Source organism: Hypanus sabinus, chromosome X2 (genome assembly GCF_030144855.1).
Source record: "Hypanus sabinus isolate sHypSab1 chromosome X2, sHypSab1.hap1, whole genome shotgun sequence".
Lineage (NCBI taxonomy): Eukaryota > Metazoa > Chordata > Chondrichthyes > Myliobatiformes > Dasyatidae > Hypanus > Hypanus sabinus.
The window spans coordinates 36,764,131-36,783,148 of NC_082739.1; the positions used below are offsets into that span (position 1 = coordinate 36,764,131).

The 19,018-nt window shown below is 42.6% G+C and overlaps 1 protein-coding gene across 1 annotated transcript in view; it reads left to right on the top strand.

Annotated features, from left to right (window-relative positions):
- The first annotated feature begins 3,415 nt into the window (after positions 1–3,415).
- Positions 3,416–19,018, top strand: part of slc37a2 (solute carrier family 37 member 2) — a 65,070-nt gene continuing 49,467 nt past the window's right edge. The window contains exon 1 of the mRNA XM_059957265.1: positions 3,416–3,806. Within this exon, the coding sequence (XP_059813248.1) occupies positions 3,748–3,806 (59 nt within the window). The 5' untranslated portion in view covers positions 3,416–3,747. The remainder of the gene's footprint in view (positions 3,807–19,018) is intronic.

Below are 19,018 nucleotides of genomic sequence, written 5' to 3' on the forward strand. Positions count from 1 at the left end.
TGATGGAATTTGTTTAGCCAGAGCGTGGTGAATCAGTGAAATTCGTTGCCATGGACAGCTGTGGAGGCCAAGACATTAGGTATATTTAAAGTGGAGTTTAGTAGGTTCTTGATTCTCGAGGGCATCCAAGGTTATGGGGAAAAGGCAGGAGAATGGGGTTGAGAGGGATAATAAATCAGCTATGATGGAATAGTGAAGCAGACTCAACAGGTCAAATGGTCTCATTCTATTTCCTTGTCTTATGGATATTATCCGTAAGTGGAGAGTCAGCCTTCATAGGTATTCCAATGCCTCTCAAGTGATCATTTATCCCTCCCACATAGAATAATACCTCTTAGCTTTTCATTCTCTTGGTTGAATCTTAGTTTTCTACAACTCAGCGAAATCATTTTAGCCTCTGCAGTACATTCAGAATCGATAGTAAGATTTTTTTCCCCAATGGCAGAAGTGTCTAAAATTGTTGGATGTAGGTTTAAGGTAAGGGGAGGAGGGTTCAAGAAGATTGGAGGAAAACAATTTTCATTAGATGATTTGAATCTGGAATGCACTGCCTGAGGGGGTGCCAAAAGCTTGGACTCTTACAACAAGCAATTTAATTGCCTGCGTACAAAATGCTATGGGCCATGTGTGGAAAATAGAATTACTATAGCTGTGTACTTGATGGTCAACATTGACATAGTGAAAGGGGCAACTCTAGCCTCTCCAGCCATTCAGGCTCAACCAGACCATTTACTCTACTGTTTAACCTTGTGTTGAGTGTAACTCCTACCTCCAATGCTGCTTGGACCCAACCTTTGCAACATTATGAAACCCTACAGATCTCCTACTAAGCCAATTGATGGCTTTATCTGCACATTCTCTGATGCAGGGCTTTGACTCAATGTCAGTAATTCTTTTCCCCTCTGTAGTTGCCTCTTGACCCTCTGAGTTCCTCCAGCAGGTTATTTGTTGCTCCAGATTCCAGCATCTGCTGTCTCTTTTGTCTCTTATGTTGAATTGGCAAAAATATTGTGGGTTGGATGGTTTGACCAGTGCTGTTTTGTTCTATGTTTAATTCAATATTCTCCTTGCTACCTATAATTGCTACAATTATTGGCCTTCAGCTAGTTTTTCCATCTGAAATACACATTCAATAGTAACTGACAGAGGAAGTAAAATGAACGCTTGAAGAATACCTGTGGATAGGAAGGTATGGGGTTACAACAAACAAGATGCTGGAGGTATTCAGCAGACCAGGCAGCATCTATGGAGGGAATGGTCATTTTGGGTCAAATGGATAATTCTTTCAAAGAGCTAACAGATCAACCAAGCTTGCACTCAGTGTCAGCAAGAACAAGGAATTCATTGTGGACATCAGGAAGCGGAAGTCAGGAGAACATACCAGTCCCTACTGAGAAATCAGCAGTGGAAAGGGTGAGCAACTTTAAGTTCCTAGGCATCAATATCATCCAGTGCACTTACATCCACTGTGATGAAGTGCTTTGAGAGGTTGGTCATGAATCATATAAACTCCTGCCTGAGGAGTGACTTGGATCTGCTCCAATTTGCCTACCATCTCAACAGGTCAACAGCAGATGCCATTTCATTGGCCCTTCACTCAGCTGTGGAACACCTGGACAGTGAAGATGCATACATCATGATGCTTTTAATTGACTACAGCTCAGCATTCAACACTATTTCCCCTTGAAGCTAATCACTAAGCTACAGAACCTGGGCCTTGATGCCTCCCTCTGCAACTACATCCTCATTTTCCTCACTTGCAGACCCCAGTTAGTTCAAATTGGCAACAGTATCTCCTCCACAATCACTATCAGCAAAGGTGCACCACAGGGTTGTGTGCTTAGCCCCATTCTATACATGTGACTGTGAGGCTAAGTATAGCTCTAATGCCATGGTTTTTTAAAAACAATGAACCACTGTTATTGGCCGAACCAAAGGGAGTGATGAATCGGAGATTGAAAAACTGGTTAAATCATGCTACAACAACAATCTTTCACTCAGTGTAAGCAAAACCAAAGAGCTGATTATTGACTACAGGAGGAAGAAACCAGACATCCATGAGCCAGTCCTCACTAGGGAAGAGGAATAACTTCAAATTCCTTGCATTATAATTTCAGAGAATCTGTCTTGGGACCAGCACTTAAGTGCAATTAGAAAGGAGGCAAGCAGCGTCTCTACTTTCTTAGAAGTTTCCACAAATTTGGCATGTCACCTAAAACCTTGACAAACTTCTTTATTTGGAACAGCTTCTACCCCAGAGCTGTGGCCTCCGTCACACCACTCCCATAGAACAATGACTGAAACTGTGAGCACACACAAGGACTCAAATACTTACACTAACAGCACTTTGTGCATTACTGTGATATTCTGGTGCTGCTGCAACTTATTTTCTGCTACTTATCCATTTGATACTTTTTAAAAAAATTACTGTCTTGTTTTCATCTACCCCTTTGTTTGATTGCCTGAGAGGAAGCCAAACCCATCTATAATGACAATATAGCTCATTCAATTCAGTTATTTATGTATAGATTTTCATAAATATCTTTATTTTTCAGTAAATGCTTGAAAGAAGATGAATCTCAGGGTTGTGTATGGTGAAAAACGTACTGTGAACTTTAAAATCACAGAGGATCTATCCTGAGCTCAACACATTGATTCAATCAAAACAAAGGCACACTAGTGGCTATACTTCATTAAGAGTTTAAGAAGATTTGGTATGTCACCAAAAACTCTAGCAAATTTATACAGATATACTGCAGAGAGCGTTCTGACTGTTTGCATCATTACCTGGTATGGAGGCTCCCATGTGCAGGATCGAAAGACACTGCAGAGAGAAATCCTCTGTGATATCAAAGTTCAAAGTAAATTTATTATCAAAGTACACAGTGCTGCAGTCATCCTCACCTGGATGTTGTCTGTCACCCTTGCCTGACCACAGCTTCTACACTATATCGTGGTGGAGGTAGAGAAGTCTTCAGACCCACACTGAGTGCTTAGGACCAGCTCCTTCCCACCCGCCATCCTATTTTTGAATAGTCCATGAGCTACCTCACAACTCCTCTTTTGCACTAATTAAATGTTAATTTATGTATTCATTTTTATGCCTTGCACTGTACTGCTGCTGCAAAACACCAGATCTCAAGTCACGTCAGTGATAATAATTTTGATTCATTGTAATATATGCATGTATCTAAGAAACCAATAACGTATTTTCATTCAATAAAATTTTCTAATTAATGGATTAACTTCAAAATATAAACAATTGGAATTTCTTGGCTGTATTTTAATTTCGCGACTGAAGCACATTTATTTATTAGCAACAACCAATCACTGCCTTAAGCACGGGGAACTAAGGAGAAAGATTTTTGTTGCAGCGAAACTCCACCCATCCTGAATTTGCACGGGTGGCTTTCATTGGCTCCTCGCTCCTCTTGCGTCAGCTGCAGCTGGGTCACATGGCCGTGGTGGCCGCTGATGACTCGCCCTGTCCAGAAACGGCATGTGATTAATCCATCTCAATGTTCACCTGATTAGTGCCGGAAACCGTGCTGTGTGAATTCGCCGTCGCGGTTGACTGTAATTATGCATTGTTTCTGTGTAATCTGTCACATAACCGGCACTGTATGGACACAGTATTATTTGTAAACCAGACTTGACTTCAATCACGGATACTGTGCCGGGGTGGAATTGTGACGAAAAGCCCGGAAAGCGCTTATTTTGGTGTGGGTTATTGTTGCCGAGTGTACCATGAGATCTACACTGCCTCCAGGGATCCGTTGTGTTCAGGCATTCAGCAGAGACAGCTGGTAAGCATCGTTTTATATGATCGGGTACCCTGGTGTCAGTATTCGGTTGGAAGATGTCGTGCTCTTTACCCCTCGCTTCCCGATGAAAACATAATCTACCCTTCGAGGGCAAGACGAAGTGGAGACTCCAGTCTTGCGGGTGTTGTCCTCGGCCTCTTTCTGGCTGTGATCCGTCTGCATCTAACCAGAGAGTTGTTTCTACGGCCTCCGCAGCGCAGCTGAGACGATCAAACAATGTTTTTCAATTTCGAACTGGTGGAGTTTCAAATATTTTGTACTTTGATCAACCTACTTCTAGATTCTTAACCGACGGTTTCTAGTCCTGCTTCCCATTTGACACTGTAGGAGGAAGCTCTGGAGTAACACCAGGACTAATAGTCCACTTTTCTTGCCGCTGGAAGTAACTGGCTTTGAACTTGCTGTTCTGTTACTTTAGTAACGAAAGCATTCAAGGTTCGGCATCGTGGAGTCAAGGCTGCTGACAATGTTGGAGGAGGCCTTGCGTGGCCCCTTTCCCACTCTCCTCCTCTCTTGTCTGCCTTGGCATAGAGATTTTTAAAAAATCATTAGATAAGCTCAGAATATTTTTTTATCTCAAGCTATTAAATGGAGGTGATTCATATTCCAACTGAACTGGGGTACAGAATGAAAAGGGGATTTGTGGGATCTATTCCAATAACAACTTGATGACTTGGTTATCAAATCTGGATAGAAACCAGTTAAAGATGGGACTGAGGCTCTACGAATAGGGAGATAATTTTTATTTAGTGTGGTGCCCCATTAAAAATGAGAGTAAGGAAAACAACCAGTATGGCCTGAAAGAAGGACTTGGGCATTTTAATAGATAATATGGCAAAACATTTCACTTTAGGTAGGTAGAAAAATGTTGTGCAAGAGTTCAAACTTGATGGGGATGTTATCTTGTCACTTTTCTTTCTGAACACCCTTTGATGTCCTTGATGAACACCCCGTCCTCTACCTCTTGGTTTCTCAACCATCCCTTCACCATCCCTACGTCCTCTTCACACTGGACTTCGAGGATAATTTTCCATTTTCCCTGTTGCTGAAAATAGACAAAAAGAGTGAAATTGGTGAACTACCTGATTAGTGTTCTGGGCTGAAATGTCTACTGAACTCGTTTCCATAGGGGCTGCCTAGTCCTGAGTTCCTCCAGCATTTTGTGTATGTTACTCAAGTTGTGGTCTACCACTTTTGTAGCTAATGTGTCTGCTGTCATAGAATCTGAACTGGCAGGCATTGGCCCATGCCTGTCCTGGCTATAGTTCAGAAGAATATGTAATCAATCCCAGTGTCTGTGCACTGCTGGTATCTCAACTGCTTAACCACTTCCTTTATGAAATGCTGTGGTATCCCGTCAACTCTTTTTGGTGGTGCGCACTGCATTTCACTTCTGATATTCCGATATAAGTTGCTGAATGTTCAGTGATGGGACATGAGTCCCTGTCGCAATCACAATTAGCTTCCTGTCGCTGTTAAATTGGCATTGGTATAAATCGGGGTTTAAGGTTGGAAATAAACCCTACCACACAGTTTGCCTCCTCTTGCTTTGCTGCAGTCAGGTGAGACCATGGTTCCAGATCCTGGTCTCAGAGGGAACTAAAGTCACCTGCCATAAATGTGTCCTAGGTTGCACCCCTGCTGTAGCTTCTGATTGGGGAATAGGTGAACCGCTGTTATTAGTCATTATGTAAAAGAGCTGAAACTGCAGTTATCACTGTATCACTTCTTACAAAAATAGAGTATTGTGCAAAAGTTTCAGGCGTGCATATACAGTATGGGGAACCCAAGACTTTTTTTTTGGCACAGTACTCTATTTGTCAATGTGGAGCAGAGAGTGAGTTTGTAAATCTGGCGGGAACAAAGGATGCTGGGAATGGCGAGGGAGGGCTGTGGGACTGGTGGCGGAGAAGGAGTGCCGGAGTCCAGAATAGAGACTTGTATCAGAATCATTGGGTTGTCACTTTGCTAATAACATCTTTGGCTTGTAAGCTAGTATTTATGGACAATGCAGCATCCTTAGTAGTAAACTAAGATGCAGAGTATCACTGGTTTTAAGGTTCCAGTAATCTGCCTTTGCCCCTTCTCCTGTCAGTAGAAATGGTTCCACTGGGCTTCGTAGCTAAGCCATATGAAGGCCAAGAGCCGGACTTGGTTGTCAGAGGCTATTTGAGGCACACACCATTGGGAGCATTTAATAGGTGGTGGGAGCTTGTCCCCACTACCCTCCCTCCCCAAATGTGGTTTCCCTTTGATAAACCCAAATTGATGCTGCTCAATTTATTAGTTTCTAATTTTATTAATATCACATCTTTCATCATAGACGACAGTGTTTTCTGAGCTTCTGTTGTCCAGCTGATGTGGACCTGGGATAGGCCAGCAAGATTGCCAGAGCTGCGTGTGCTCTGGTAGTGTCAAAATTCCTGAGATTTACACGTTTCTTTTGTGTTGAACAACATGGATTGATCTTAACTCTTCAGTTAGCTCTTTCTTTTCAGAAGGTCCTGAAGATTTGTATCGCTTTTCACAACTCTCTGCATCCCAGAGTATATTTCGTTGAAATACGTACTCATTTGTTGCATTCAGATTACTTTTTTGCACGCACATTGAAGCATGCAGTGAAATGTGTTTGCGTTATCAATCCGCACCGATCGAAGGATGTGCTGGGGGCAGCCTGCAAGTGTCATCACACACTCTGGTGTCAATGTAGCATGCCCACAATGTTCATCAGAGCAACACAAGCCCCAACAGCAACAGCTGAACAAGCCCCTTTTGTCCCTCTGTGACACACAGCCAGGTCTCCAATCCCAAGACAGGCTACCTCCAGTCCTTGGCCTAGACTTTCAGACTTAGGGCATCTGACCATGAGTGAAGTAATATAGAACTGTTCCAAGAATTAATAAACATTTGCATAGAGATGGGACGTTCAGTTCTTTGTGTCTCCTACCAATTATATGTTCTTCCTCACAGGCATTTGCAAATCGGGGAGTCAGTTAATGGGAGGGGATTGTGAAATCATGTCAGACAGTTGTAAGGAGTGTTTTGAAGATGATTGTAGCATAAGAAAGGGATTTAAGGAAAGAACTGTGTGTGTGGGTCTCTGTCTGTCTGTCTGTAGAGGCTGTCGGTCCCATTACCAGCAGTAGGAAGGATCGCTCAGAGCAGAGACAGAATTGTGAGCCCATTGAGTGTTTTTTTTTTAAACTTTGTGGAATTTACCTGCTTTTGATGAATTTTCTGTAAAAAAAAAATTATAAAAACTAAATTCAGTAGGAGAGGGCCTAACTCTGGTACTAAACCAAGTTCCCTTCATGTAACTTTGAAACAGTGCAGTTCCAGACTGGCTTCAACTTTGGGTCACCAGCACTGGCCAAAGGTTTTTAATCTGAAAGTTCAGTGTCAGTGAAATACAGAACACTACATTAGCACGTGGAGGGCGTCTCATCCTCTCCTAACTCTTCACATTCTTCCTACACTACATCTAAGATCTGAAAGAAAACATTAATTATATATATTTTGTACTTCAGTATATAATTAACAGGCTTGGAGCTGCATACCATATCTAAAAGACAATAATTACAATCAAATGTTTTTATTTAAAATATTGAGTAGCATTTAAAAAACCCTGCATGTCACAAATGGTAACCAGTTGTTAACTTTCTTGTTATGAAACAAAGTAATTTAATTGCCAAAGTATGTGTATGTCACCATATACAACCCTGAGATTCATTTTCTTGTGGGCATTCAAAGTAGAATGTAGAAATATAGCTGAATCCTTGACAAATCACACAGAAAGACTGACAAGCAACCAATGTACAAAAACAAATGAAGGAAATCAAAATAAATAGTATGAAATTGTAGAGCCCTTGAAAGAGAATCCATAGTTCGGTGTTGTGAGTGAGTGTAACCATGCTGGTTCAGGAGCCTGATGATTGAAAGGTAATCAGTGTTTCTAAACTTGGTGGCATGGGGCTTGTGGCTCCTGTACCTCCTTCCCAGAGGTAGCAAGCAGCAAGAAGAGAGCCTGGCCTGGATGGTGGGGGTCCTTGACAATGGATGCTGCTTTCCTGTGGCAGCACTCCTTGTAAATGTGCTCAATGGTGGGACGGGCTTTTCCTGGGCTGGGCTATATCCACTGAAGCAGTCACAGAAAAGACCAAAACAGTTACTGTAGAAAACTGCAGGTGCTTCATGTAGAGAATTAAAATGATCATGGGCCAGGCAGCATTTGTGGTGAGAGAAACAGGTGGTTGACACCACATGAGAACTGCAAAGAGTTAGAACAAAAACCCAGGTTTAAAGCTGCAGAGCTGATAACAGACTAAGTAAGAAATACAAGATTGGAATGGATGATCATTTAAAATTGTTGAATTCAGGATTGAATCTTAAAGGCTGTACTGTGGTTGGTTGAAGCTGAGCTGCTGTTCCTCCTGCTTCTTTTGAACTTCGGAATAGTACAGAAAGTCAGAGATGGAGGTCTCAGAAAGACAGCACTGAAGTATCTGAGAACGCAAAGCAATACTTGTTAGCTGAATGCAGGTGGTGCAAGAAATCTTCACCCTATCTGTTTATTTTCTTCATAATGGTGGAGGCATCTTCCTGAGCACCAAGTGCAGTGTATCAACAGGAGAGAAGCAATTGCATTACTGCCTCACTTGGATCCCTTAACAAGAGAAGGGAGGAAACATGCTGAGCTGCTGTATTTGGGAGAGGGGCACCTGTGCTGTGTTACATTCCTGCAGGAAAATTGTATTGAAATATTAACAAATTATGTTTTTAAGGTTTGGCCTGCTGACCTTTTAAACTTAGAAACATAGAAAACATACAGCACAATACAGGCCCTTCAGCCCACAAAGCTGTGCTGAACACGCCCCTACCTTAGAACTACCTAGGCTTACCCATTGCTCTCTATTTTTCTAAGCTCCATGTAGCCATCCAGGATCCTCTTAAAAGACCCTATCATTTCTGTCTCCACTGCTGCCGGCAGCCCATTCCACACATTCGCCACTCTGCGTGTTTTTTTAAAAAAAACACAACAACAAACAAACAACAACAACTTACCCCTGCCATCTCCTCTGTACCTACTTCCAAGCACCTTAAAACTATGCCCCCTCGTGCTAGCCATTTCAGCCCTGGGGAAAAGCCTCTGACTATCCACACGATCAATGCCTCTCATCATCTTATACACCTCTATCAGGTCACCTCTCATCCTCCGTCACTCCAAAAGAAAAGGCTGAGTTCATTCAACCTATTCTCATAAGGCATGCTCCCCAATCCAGGCAGCATCCTTGTAAATCTCCTCTGCACCCTTTCTATGGTTTCCATGTCCTTCCTATAGTAAGGCGACCAGAATTGAGCACAGTTACTCCAAGTGGGGCCTGACCAGGGGCCTATATTGCTGCAACATTACTTCTTGGCTCTTAAACTCAATCCCACGATTGATGAAGGCCAATACACCGTATGCTTTCTTAATCAGAGTCAACCTGCGTAGCAGCTTTGAGTATTGTATGGACTCTTAACCCAAGATCCCTCTGGTCCTCCACACTGCCAAGAGTCTTACCATTAATACTATATTCTGCTATCATATTTGACCTACCAAAATGAACCACCTCACACTTGTCTGGGTTGAACTCCATCTGCCACTTCTCAGCCCACTTTTGCATCCTATCAATGCCCCGCTGTAACTTCTGACTGCCCTCCACACTATCCACAACTCCTCCAACCTTTGTGTCATCAGCAAATTTACAAACCCATCCCTCCACTTCCTCATTCAGGTCATTTATAAAAATCTCAAAGAGAAAGGGTCCCAGAACAGATCCTTGAGGTCACTGGCCTCCATGCAGAATATGACCCATCTACAGCAACTCTTTGCCTTGTGTGGGCAAGCCAGTTCTAGATTCACAAAGCAATGTCCGCTTGGATCCCATGCCTACTTACTTTTGCAATAAGCCTTGCATGGGGTACCTTATCAAAAGCCTGGCTAAAATCCATATACACTACATCTACAGCTCTACCTTCATTAATGTGTTTAGTCACATCCTCAAAAAATTCAATCAGGCTTGTAAGGCACGGCCTGCCTTTGACAAAGCCATGCTGACTATTCCTAATCATATTATGCCTCTCCAAATGTTCATAAATCCTGCCTCTCAGGATTTTCTCCATCAACTTACCAACCACTGAAGTAAGACTGACTGGCCTATAATTTCCTGGGCTATCTCTACTCTCGTTCTTGAATAAGGTGACAACATCCACAACCTTCCAGTCCTCCAGAACCTCTCCCATCCTCAATGATGATGCAAAGATCATTGCCAGAGGCTCAGGAGTCTCCTTCCTCGCCTCCCACAGTAACCTGGGGTACATCCCGTCCGGTCCTGGTGACTTATCCAACTTGATGCTTTCCAAAAGCTCCAGCACATCCTCTTTCTTAATATCTACATTCTCAAGATTTTCAGTCCACTGCATGTCATCTCTACAATCGCCAAGATAATTTTCCATAATGAAAACATTGCTTCAGTATTCACTATGTACCTCCACTATTTCCTCCGGTTCTATACACACTTTTCCACTGTCACACTTGATAGGTCCTATTCTTTCACGTCTTATCTTCTTGCTCTTCACATACTTGTAGAATGCCTTGGGGTTTTCCTTAATCCTGCTCGCCAAGGCCTTCTCATGGCCCTTTCTGGCTCTCCTAATTTCATTCTTAAGCTCCTTCCTGCTAGCCTTATAATCTTCTAGATTCACATCATTGCCTAGTTTTTTTGAATATTGCGTAAGCTCTTTTTTTTTTGACTAGATCTACAACAGCCTCTGTCCTCCAAGGATTCTTGTACCCTACCATCATTTCCATGTCTCACTGGAATGTATCTACTCCGAACCCTATGCAAATATCCCATGAACATCTGCCACATTTCTTCAGTACGTTTCCCTGAGAACATCTGTTCCCAATTTATGCTTCCAAGTTCCTGCCTGATAGCCACATAGTTCCCCTTACTCCAATTAAACACTTCCCTAACTTGTCTGTTCCTATCCCTCTCCAATGCTTTGGTAAAGGAGACAAAATTGTTATCACTATCTCCAAAATGCTCTCCCATTGAGAGACCTGACACCTGACCAGATTCATTTCCCAATACCAGATCAAGTACAGCCTCTCTTCTTGTAGGCTGTCAAGAAACCTTCCTGAACACACCTAACAAACTCCACCCCATCTAAACCCCTCACTCTAAGAAGATACCAATCAATATTTGGGAAATTAAAATCTCCCATCACAACAACCCTGTTATTATTACTCCTTTCCAGAATCTGTCTCCCTGTCTGCTCCTCGATGTCCCTGTTATTGGGTGGTCTATAAAAACACCCAGTAGAGTTATTGACCCCCATCCCGTTCCTAACTTCCACCCACAGAGACTCCGTAGACAACCCCTCCATGACTTCCTCCTTTTCTGCAGCCATGACACTATCTCTGATCGACAGTGCCACACCCCCACCTCTTTTGCCTCCCTCCCTATCCTTTCTGAAACATCTAAAGCCTGGCAGTTGAAGTAGCCATTCCTGCCCCTGCACCATCCAAGTCTCTGTAATGGTCACAACATCGTAGCTCCAAGTGCTGATCCACGTTCTAAACTCATCTGCTTTATTCATAATACTCCTCACATTAAAATAGACACATCTCAAACCATCGGTCTGAGTGCGTCCCTTCTCTATCACCTGCCTATCCTCCCTTTTGCACTGTTTCCAAACTTTCTCTATTTGTGAGCCAACCTCCCTTTTTCCTCCATGTTGAGTTCCCACGCAGTCTTGCTGTGTCCAGCTGCACTTTGAACTGCATTTGGGTATTCTGCCTCTTGGAAAAAAAATCCTTGGAACTGAGTGCAGCATGTAGAGCAGTGGGAAGTGGGCCCCATTGTACATCTGCTAATTGCCACCTTAACAAATGTGAGTTTCTTTGGAAGGTCAATGATAGCACCTTCTGGAATAGCCAAAAGGTTGTGGATTCAACTTCTCCAGAAAATCTGGATTTCCCTTCAGGCATGCGAGTAGTACAAAAAGCTCTCTATATTATTCTTTTGAATAATGATTAAGAACTAAAATTTATAAAGAACACTTTTGCAGCAAGCAAGGACAAAGCTTGGTGTTGGATTTGAATCTTAAAGCTTCTTCAAATTATGGATGGTAGCAATTGCAACAAGGGTGTAGGGGAATGCTCCAGTTGCCTCAGTTTATATAATTTACCTTGGATGATGTTGGAACAATTTTCATTTATAGAGAACTATTATTCTATTATTTGGATAATAGAATGAGAGAGTTAAAGCACAGATCTGGCTGAACATAAAATCAAAAGTTTAAAATTAGACCATCACATACTTAGATAATATCCAGAAAGTTTTGGCTCTAAAACAGCCCTCGTACTTGAGTCAGAATGGTGTGAATACACTGTCCCACTCAATACATTAACTCAAGGTTAAATACAGCACCAGACTGAAGGAGTGCTGTATGCTGTCCTCCTAGTATCCCGGCCAAAATTTATCCTGCAACCAACATCATTGAAACACGCACTGTCACTTTTGTGTACAAGTGGGCCCCTGTGTAAACCATGAGATGAGCTGAAGGGCCAGGACATTTCAGAACACTGCACCGGATACTTTCCTAAGCAGAAGATAAAAATATGATAGTGTGATGCAAACTCTTTAATGACTAAATAAAATAAAAACTAATAAATACAACTAAAATCAAAGCTAGATTTTGTTGCTGTAATAGTCTGACGACGGGGAAGCACAGCGGAAGAGAATAAGCCACAGGCTAAGCCCACAAAACAAACCTGCCAAAACAAAAACACATAGCAGACATGTAGCCTGCATGCTGTGAACTGGGAGATTTCAAAACTTATGTGTGCATCCCAAAGCCAACACCATTTCAGCGATATTGTCCTTCAGCCTCAGACTTGGGGAACTGAGAATTAACACTTGAAATTAACAGTGCTGGGGAAGTGCAATTCTGTAAATTCTCTGTGGGATGGAGCAGGAAGAGCATTTACAGTTTCCTTTCTTATTCATTCCTCCAACATATTCTTACTCCTTTCTCTTATCTCAATTCCCACCTTCAATAGATTCTATTCTCTCTGCAAAAGTATCATCACTTCTCTTGCCAAACTTTAAAAGCATCCTTATAGATATTCGCATAGCAGGGGAATTAAGAATTACGGGGAAACAGCAGGTAGATGCAGCTGTATCCATAGCCAGATCAGCTGTGATCTTATTAAATGGTGGAACAGGCTCAATGGGCCAAATGGCCTACTCTTGTCCCTATTTCTTATGTTCTTATGTTTTCTTCAACACCAATATAGATCTTCACCCACATCAATTCTGCTTCCTTCCTGATGCTCGTAATGAGAAGAAGCTATGTCCCGAAATGTGAAGGTCTATAATGATGGGTGTTGCCTTTTTGAGGGTGTTGCCTTTTTGAGGCTGCTGCTTGAAGATGTCCTCAAAGGTGAAGAGAATTGTGTGTTTGATGGAACCGGCTGAGTCTACTACCCTCTAGCCTCTTGTGACTCTGTGCATTGGAGTCTCCATATGAGTCTGTGATGTAACCAGTCAGAATGCCCTTCACCATATACAATTTACGGGAGCTTTTGGTGCATACCATACCAAATCTCCTCAAATTCATTCGGAGTACAGCCATTGGCATGTCTTATTTGTGAGTGCATTGATGTATTGGGGCCAGAACAGATCCTTTGAGATGTTGACACCAGGAACTTAAAGCTGCTCACACATTCCACCTCCGACACTCTCAGTGAGGACTGGTGTGTATGTTCTCCTGACTTCTCCTTCCTGAAGTCCACAATCATTTCCTTAGTCTTGTGATGTTGAGTGTGAGGTCGCTGAGACACCACTCAACTAGCCGATAACTCTCTCTTTCCTGTATGCCTCCTTGAGGTTTTGAGTTCTGTATGTTCTATATTCCAAATCATAACGTTAATTTTCTTGTGTTCTTGTAGACGTGGGTATTTTTTAATTTTAGGGATAGTGCGATAACAGGCCCTTCTGGCTCAAAAAGGCTGCACTGCCCATTTATGCCTAGGTTGTCCAATTAACCTACAAAGCTGTATGTCTTTGGAATATGGGAGGGAACTAGAACACCCAGAGGACGTCCATGTGGTCCTGGGGAGAATGTACAAACTTCTTACAGACAGCGGCGGAATTGAACCTGGGCTGTGGGGCTGTAAGAGCATTACATTAACCACTGGGCTACCGTGGGTAGGTCAGTCGGTCAGTCATGATCACTTTGAAAGCTGAGGCAGATTTGATGGCTGCCTACTGCTTCTACGTTCTTGTGTTTGCAGTTGCAGTCCTTTTAAGGAAATGAGTACGTGCAGGGATTGGCCACACTTTCTCAAAGCCACTCTGCCTCTGCACAACTCCAGTGATGGAGGTTCAAACCTGACCCATCGGTGCTGTCTGCTTGGAGTTTACGTGTCCTCTCTGTGACCGTGTTGGTTTCTCCCACATTTTAAAGGCATGCAGTTTGGCAAATGAAGCACTGTAAGTTACCCATACAAGCAGGAAGATCAAGGGTGTGTGAGAATTGGTTGCAGGGATGTGAATGGGGAAGAAGTGAGGGCTGCCATAGAATTGATAGGCCGTGTGGCCTCTGTCAAATGAAGAACGTGTGATGCTGTTGTACTGTTAAACACCATCATAATTCTTGGAATAAATTCTTTTTCTGGTTGGTTGCCAGTGACTAATGGCGTTCTGTAGGGTCGGTGTTGGGAACACTTCACGTTATATTTCAATAATTTGGATGACAATTGATGACTTCATGGCCAAGTTTGCAGATATGGAGACGGGAGGAAGGGCAGGTAGTGCTGAAGAAGCAGGGAATCCGTAGAAGGACTTAGATTGGGATAATGGGCAAAGAAGTGGCAGATGGAATACAGTGTAGGGAAGTGTGTGGTCACACACTGTGGTAGAAGGAATAAAGGTGTAGATCATTTTCTAAATAGGGAGAAAATTCAAAAATCAGAGGTGCAAAGGGACTCGAGAGCCCTCATGCAGGATTCCCTAAAAGTTAACTTGCAGGTTGAGACGGTGGTGAGGAAGGCTTTTGCAGTGTTAACATTCACTTCGAGAGGATTAGAAGACAGGAACAAGGCTGTAATGCTGAGGCTTTGTAAGGTATTGGTCAGACAGCAGTTGGAGGATTCTGAGTAGTTTTGTGCCCCTTATTTAGAAAAGGTGTGCTGACATTGGACAGGGTCCAGAGGAAGTACACCACAATAATTCTGGGAATGAAAGGGTTAGCATACAAGGAGTGTTTGATGGCCCTGGGCCTGTACTCACACAAAGGCCTTGCTAGAGTGGATGTGGGGAGGATATTTCCTATAGTGGGTGAGGCTAGGACCAGAGGACACACTGTCCGATTCGAGGAACATCCATTTAGAACAGAGATGCAGAGGAATTTCTTTAGCTGGAGGATGGTGAATCTGTGAAATCCATTGCCGCAGATTGATGACAAGTCATTGGGTATGTTTAAAGTGGAGGTTGATCGATTCTTGATTAGTAAGGGCATCAAAGGTTACAGGGAGAAGGCAGGCGAATGGGGTTGAGGGGGATAATAAATCAGCCATGATAGAATAGCACAGCAGACTTGATGGGCTGAATGGCCTAATTCTGCTCCTATGTCTGATGCAAATTATATACTTGTTCTCCCTACCACCAGCCTTTCTGCATTTGCTCTGGGTGCATTTGTCCAGGTGTTCTGGGCCTGATCCAAAAGGTGCAGTGGTGTATTCCGAGGCCCCAAACATCCTTCTAGTCTTAGACAACTTTCTGCTGTATGAAAGTCTCCAGAAATGAATAGTTTATTTTTATTCAAATTGATTTAGTCAAATTAGTTGCTGTTGTTATGAAGGATGAACAACTCTGATGGGCAGAAGGGTGCAGAGTGGCCCATGCCCCCCCTTTTTTTTGGAGAATCGCAAATTGCTACTATTTCGATACTGCTAACAAGGAAGTAAGAGAGACAAAAGGAAATCTGCCAGGGCAGTTGTTATTGATAACAGCTCATGAAAGAGAATGAGAGAGAGCGACACAGCTATAAGGTACACAAGGTGGAACTCTCCTACTGACAAAAGAGAAGCTTTACTGCTATTGTCTTTTGGAGAAGGATTGTTTACTTGGTACTGTTCTATTCATTGAAACCCCTCAGGGGACAGCCAGAGTGGGCTGGTTTGATGGGTTAAGTCATTCATACCTGATTGACACCTGAGACCCTGTGAGTGGGGATAAAATTGAGGTCTGGGGTGAACCCCCTCAGACACACCAGGAGAAACACTAGTGAGCAGCGGAAACCCACGAGACAGTGTGGGACATCGGAGACCGAACGAAGGGTCGGTAAATTTTAACTCAGTGTTTATAGCGAGACTGGTGGGGGTGTGTGTGTGTGTCCACCCTTGCCTGGGTGACGAGTCCACCAGGGAAGAACGGCCTAGCTAAAGGGCGGAGGGGTCACACTTGAATGGCCACAACAACGACACATTGACGGTTCGAAATCGTAAAGGAAGGTTGGCAAAGACCATAGCTGTTACTGTTTGCACGCTGTCTTTCTCTAGTCTCTCTCTCTCCCCAACAATTGCAACACATCGACCGACAACTACCGCAGCCTGCATGAACTGAACTGAACTTTCTCTTTCCATCTGACAATTCATTATCCCCTAGACAACGATAGAGCTTGTTTTATTATTGATTATTATCATACCTGCACTTTTAGGTTTAGTATTGCTAACATGTATTATCTGTATATTTGCATTGATATTGATTTGTATATTTTTACTAATAAACACTGTTGAAAATAGTATCACCAGACTCCAACGGACACTTCTATCTTTGCTGGTAAGATACCCAGTTACGGGGTACATAACACTGTTTAGCATTAAATAAAAATATTTCATACTAATTTATATCGTAACATCTTTATTTATAAAGTAACTCAGCCACAATTTTGCACATACAAGCATAGCTATCCTATTTAAATAAATGAGATCATTGTTAATGTGTGCCCCTCCCTAACATTGAGCCCATAGACAGTTTGCACCTGGCCTCTCTCCACTACGTTGGTGCTTTGCTATTTGGTTGAATTGCCAAAATGAGGATCGGATGAGTCAGCATCTGACCTTGGGGCTGTCTTCATCCCACGCACATTGGGCACAAATTGATCTGGAGCCAACAGTTGTCTGCTGAGCTGCTGCCCTGGTAGGCTTGATTGGGCGCATAAATTCTTTTGGCCAAGATGGAATGGCCTTTGGCATATGAAAATTCAAGGAAAATGGAGATTGGCAAGATTGCTTCCCTGCTCTGTTTTATTGTCTTATATTTCAAGGAGTTTCAGTTTACCTGCACCTTATCACTTGAGGATATATCTAGTCTTGCAGCTGAAACATATCCTACTGTAAAGGCCTCCCATGGTTCAATTTCAGTTTTCCTTGTCAAGTTTTTCTTCCACTTTGTGGTGAAAGCTGTCTCATAACTTTGAAACTGATCTTTCTCCAATTGACGTTTAACCTGGTAGCCGTGTGTATTCTTTTCCTGTGCTGTTTTAAAACCTTTAAGATAGTATGATTGCAGTTTTCTAAACATTTCCCTTACTGATGATGCTTGCTGTTCATGACCTAGCCGATCAAGAAAGTTTTCCTGATCACAGATCCAACACCTCTCCTCCTCTTTGGCCCATAGGTTATTGCTATTCCAGCCAATATTTGTGTTGTGGAAGTTCCCCATTATCACCAATCCCCACACTCTGACATTTGCACATTTTATTTGCAAATTTGCACCTTGATATCTTTCCCACAAGTTGGTACCCCGAAGGACAGTCCTAGTAGTGAAACTGTACCTCTGTGCATGTCATTCTCAACGATTAGCAATTGAACTCCAGGTGAAGACTCCCCCACAGTTTGTTCATCGTTGTGTAAATGCTTAGCTGTCTGCTATGCTCATGATATTATGCCATCTGAATAAAGTAGTTTTAAGTTCATTGCTTGGCATTTTGAATCTAGACCCTTTTCTATTGCTTTGTTCCCTTTCTATCTTGCCAATCTGTTTTCATTTTTTTCCCTCTCTTGATATGACAGTACAGGGCCAAACTAGATGCATTTCCTCTTGGTGGTGGTAAGATTCTCTTGTTTAATAACTGCAAGGTGATTTTTCTGTTTTTTACTTACAAAATCCTCATTTATCATAATGCAAATAGTTTTTTTATTGAATTAGAGTTTTTTTCATGTGTATTTGCATAGATGGGGGGGGGGGGTCAGATGCAATTGCAACTCTTATTGGCTTCAGGAGTAGAGATGCTATGCATTGTGCTGATTCTATATGACCTGTAAGTACTTTTGACAGGAGTACAGAATGAAGCCAGTTTAGCATGTGAAGGAGGAGCAAATGATTTAGAAGGTGTTTGACGATCACCGATGAGTTCTATTTGCAGGATGTACTTATAAGGAATATTCAAGAAATTTTTTTGTGGACATCTATTTTCCTCCCCGCATTCTCCCCCCACCACCCAGGTAGCTGCTGCTTTTTTTTAAAAAGAGGAAAAAGTCAATATCTTTATTAATTGATGGTAGAAAATCGCTGCTTTTATTTTTGTCTAATACTACTAAGAAACAAAAATCCTGCCACAGATTGGTCTGAAGATTGTAGGGGATGCTGGGATCAGTCCCACTCTTGCCTTTTACGTTTTAGGTGGTGGCTGTACTAGGACTCTTCAGTAAGGCAGTCCATAAGATATAGGAGCAGAAGTAGGCCATTTGGCCCATCAAGTCTGCTCTGCCATTCAGTCATGGGCTGATCCAATTCTTCCAGTCATCCCCACTTCCCTGCTTTTACCCCATACCCTTTGATGCCCTGGCTAATCAAGAACCTATCTATCTCTGCCTTAAATGCACCCAATGACTTGGCCTCCACAGTCGCTCATGGCAACAAATTCCACAGATTTACCACCCTCTGACTAAGGTAATTTCTCAGCATCTCAGTTCTAAATGGATATCCTTCAATCCTGAAGTTGTGTCCTCTTGTCCTAGAATCCCCCACCATGGGAAGTCAGGTTTTGAAATCATGGAGAGATGCAACTTCCTGCCTCAGCAGTGTAGCCAAGCCAATATCTGAAAGTATATTATGATCAGAGGATCTCTCATGACATGG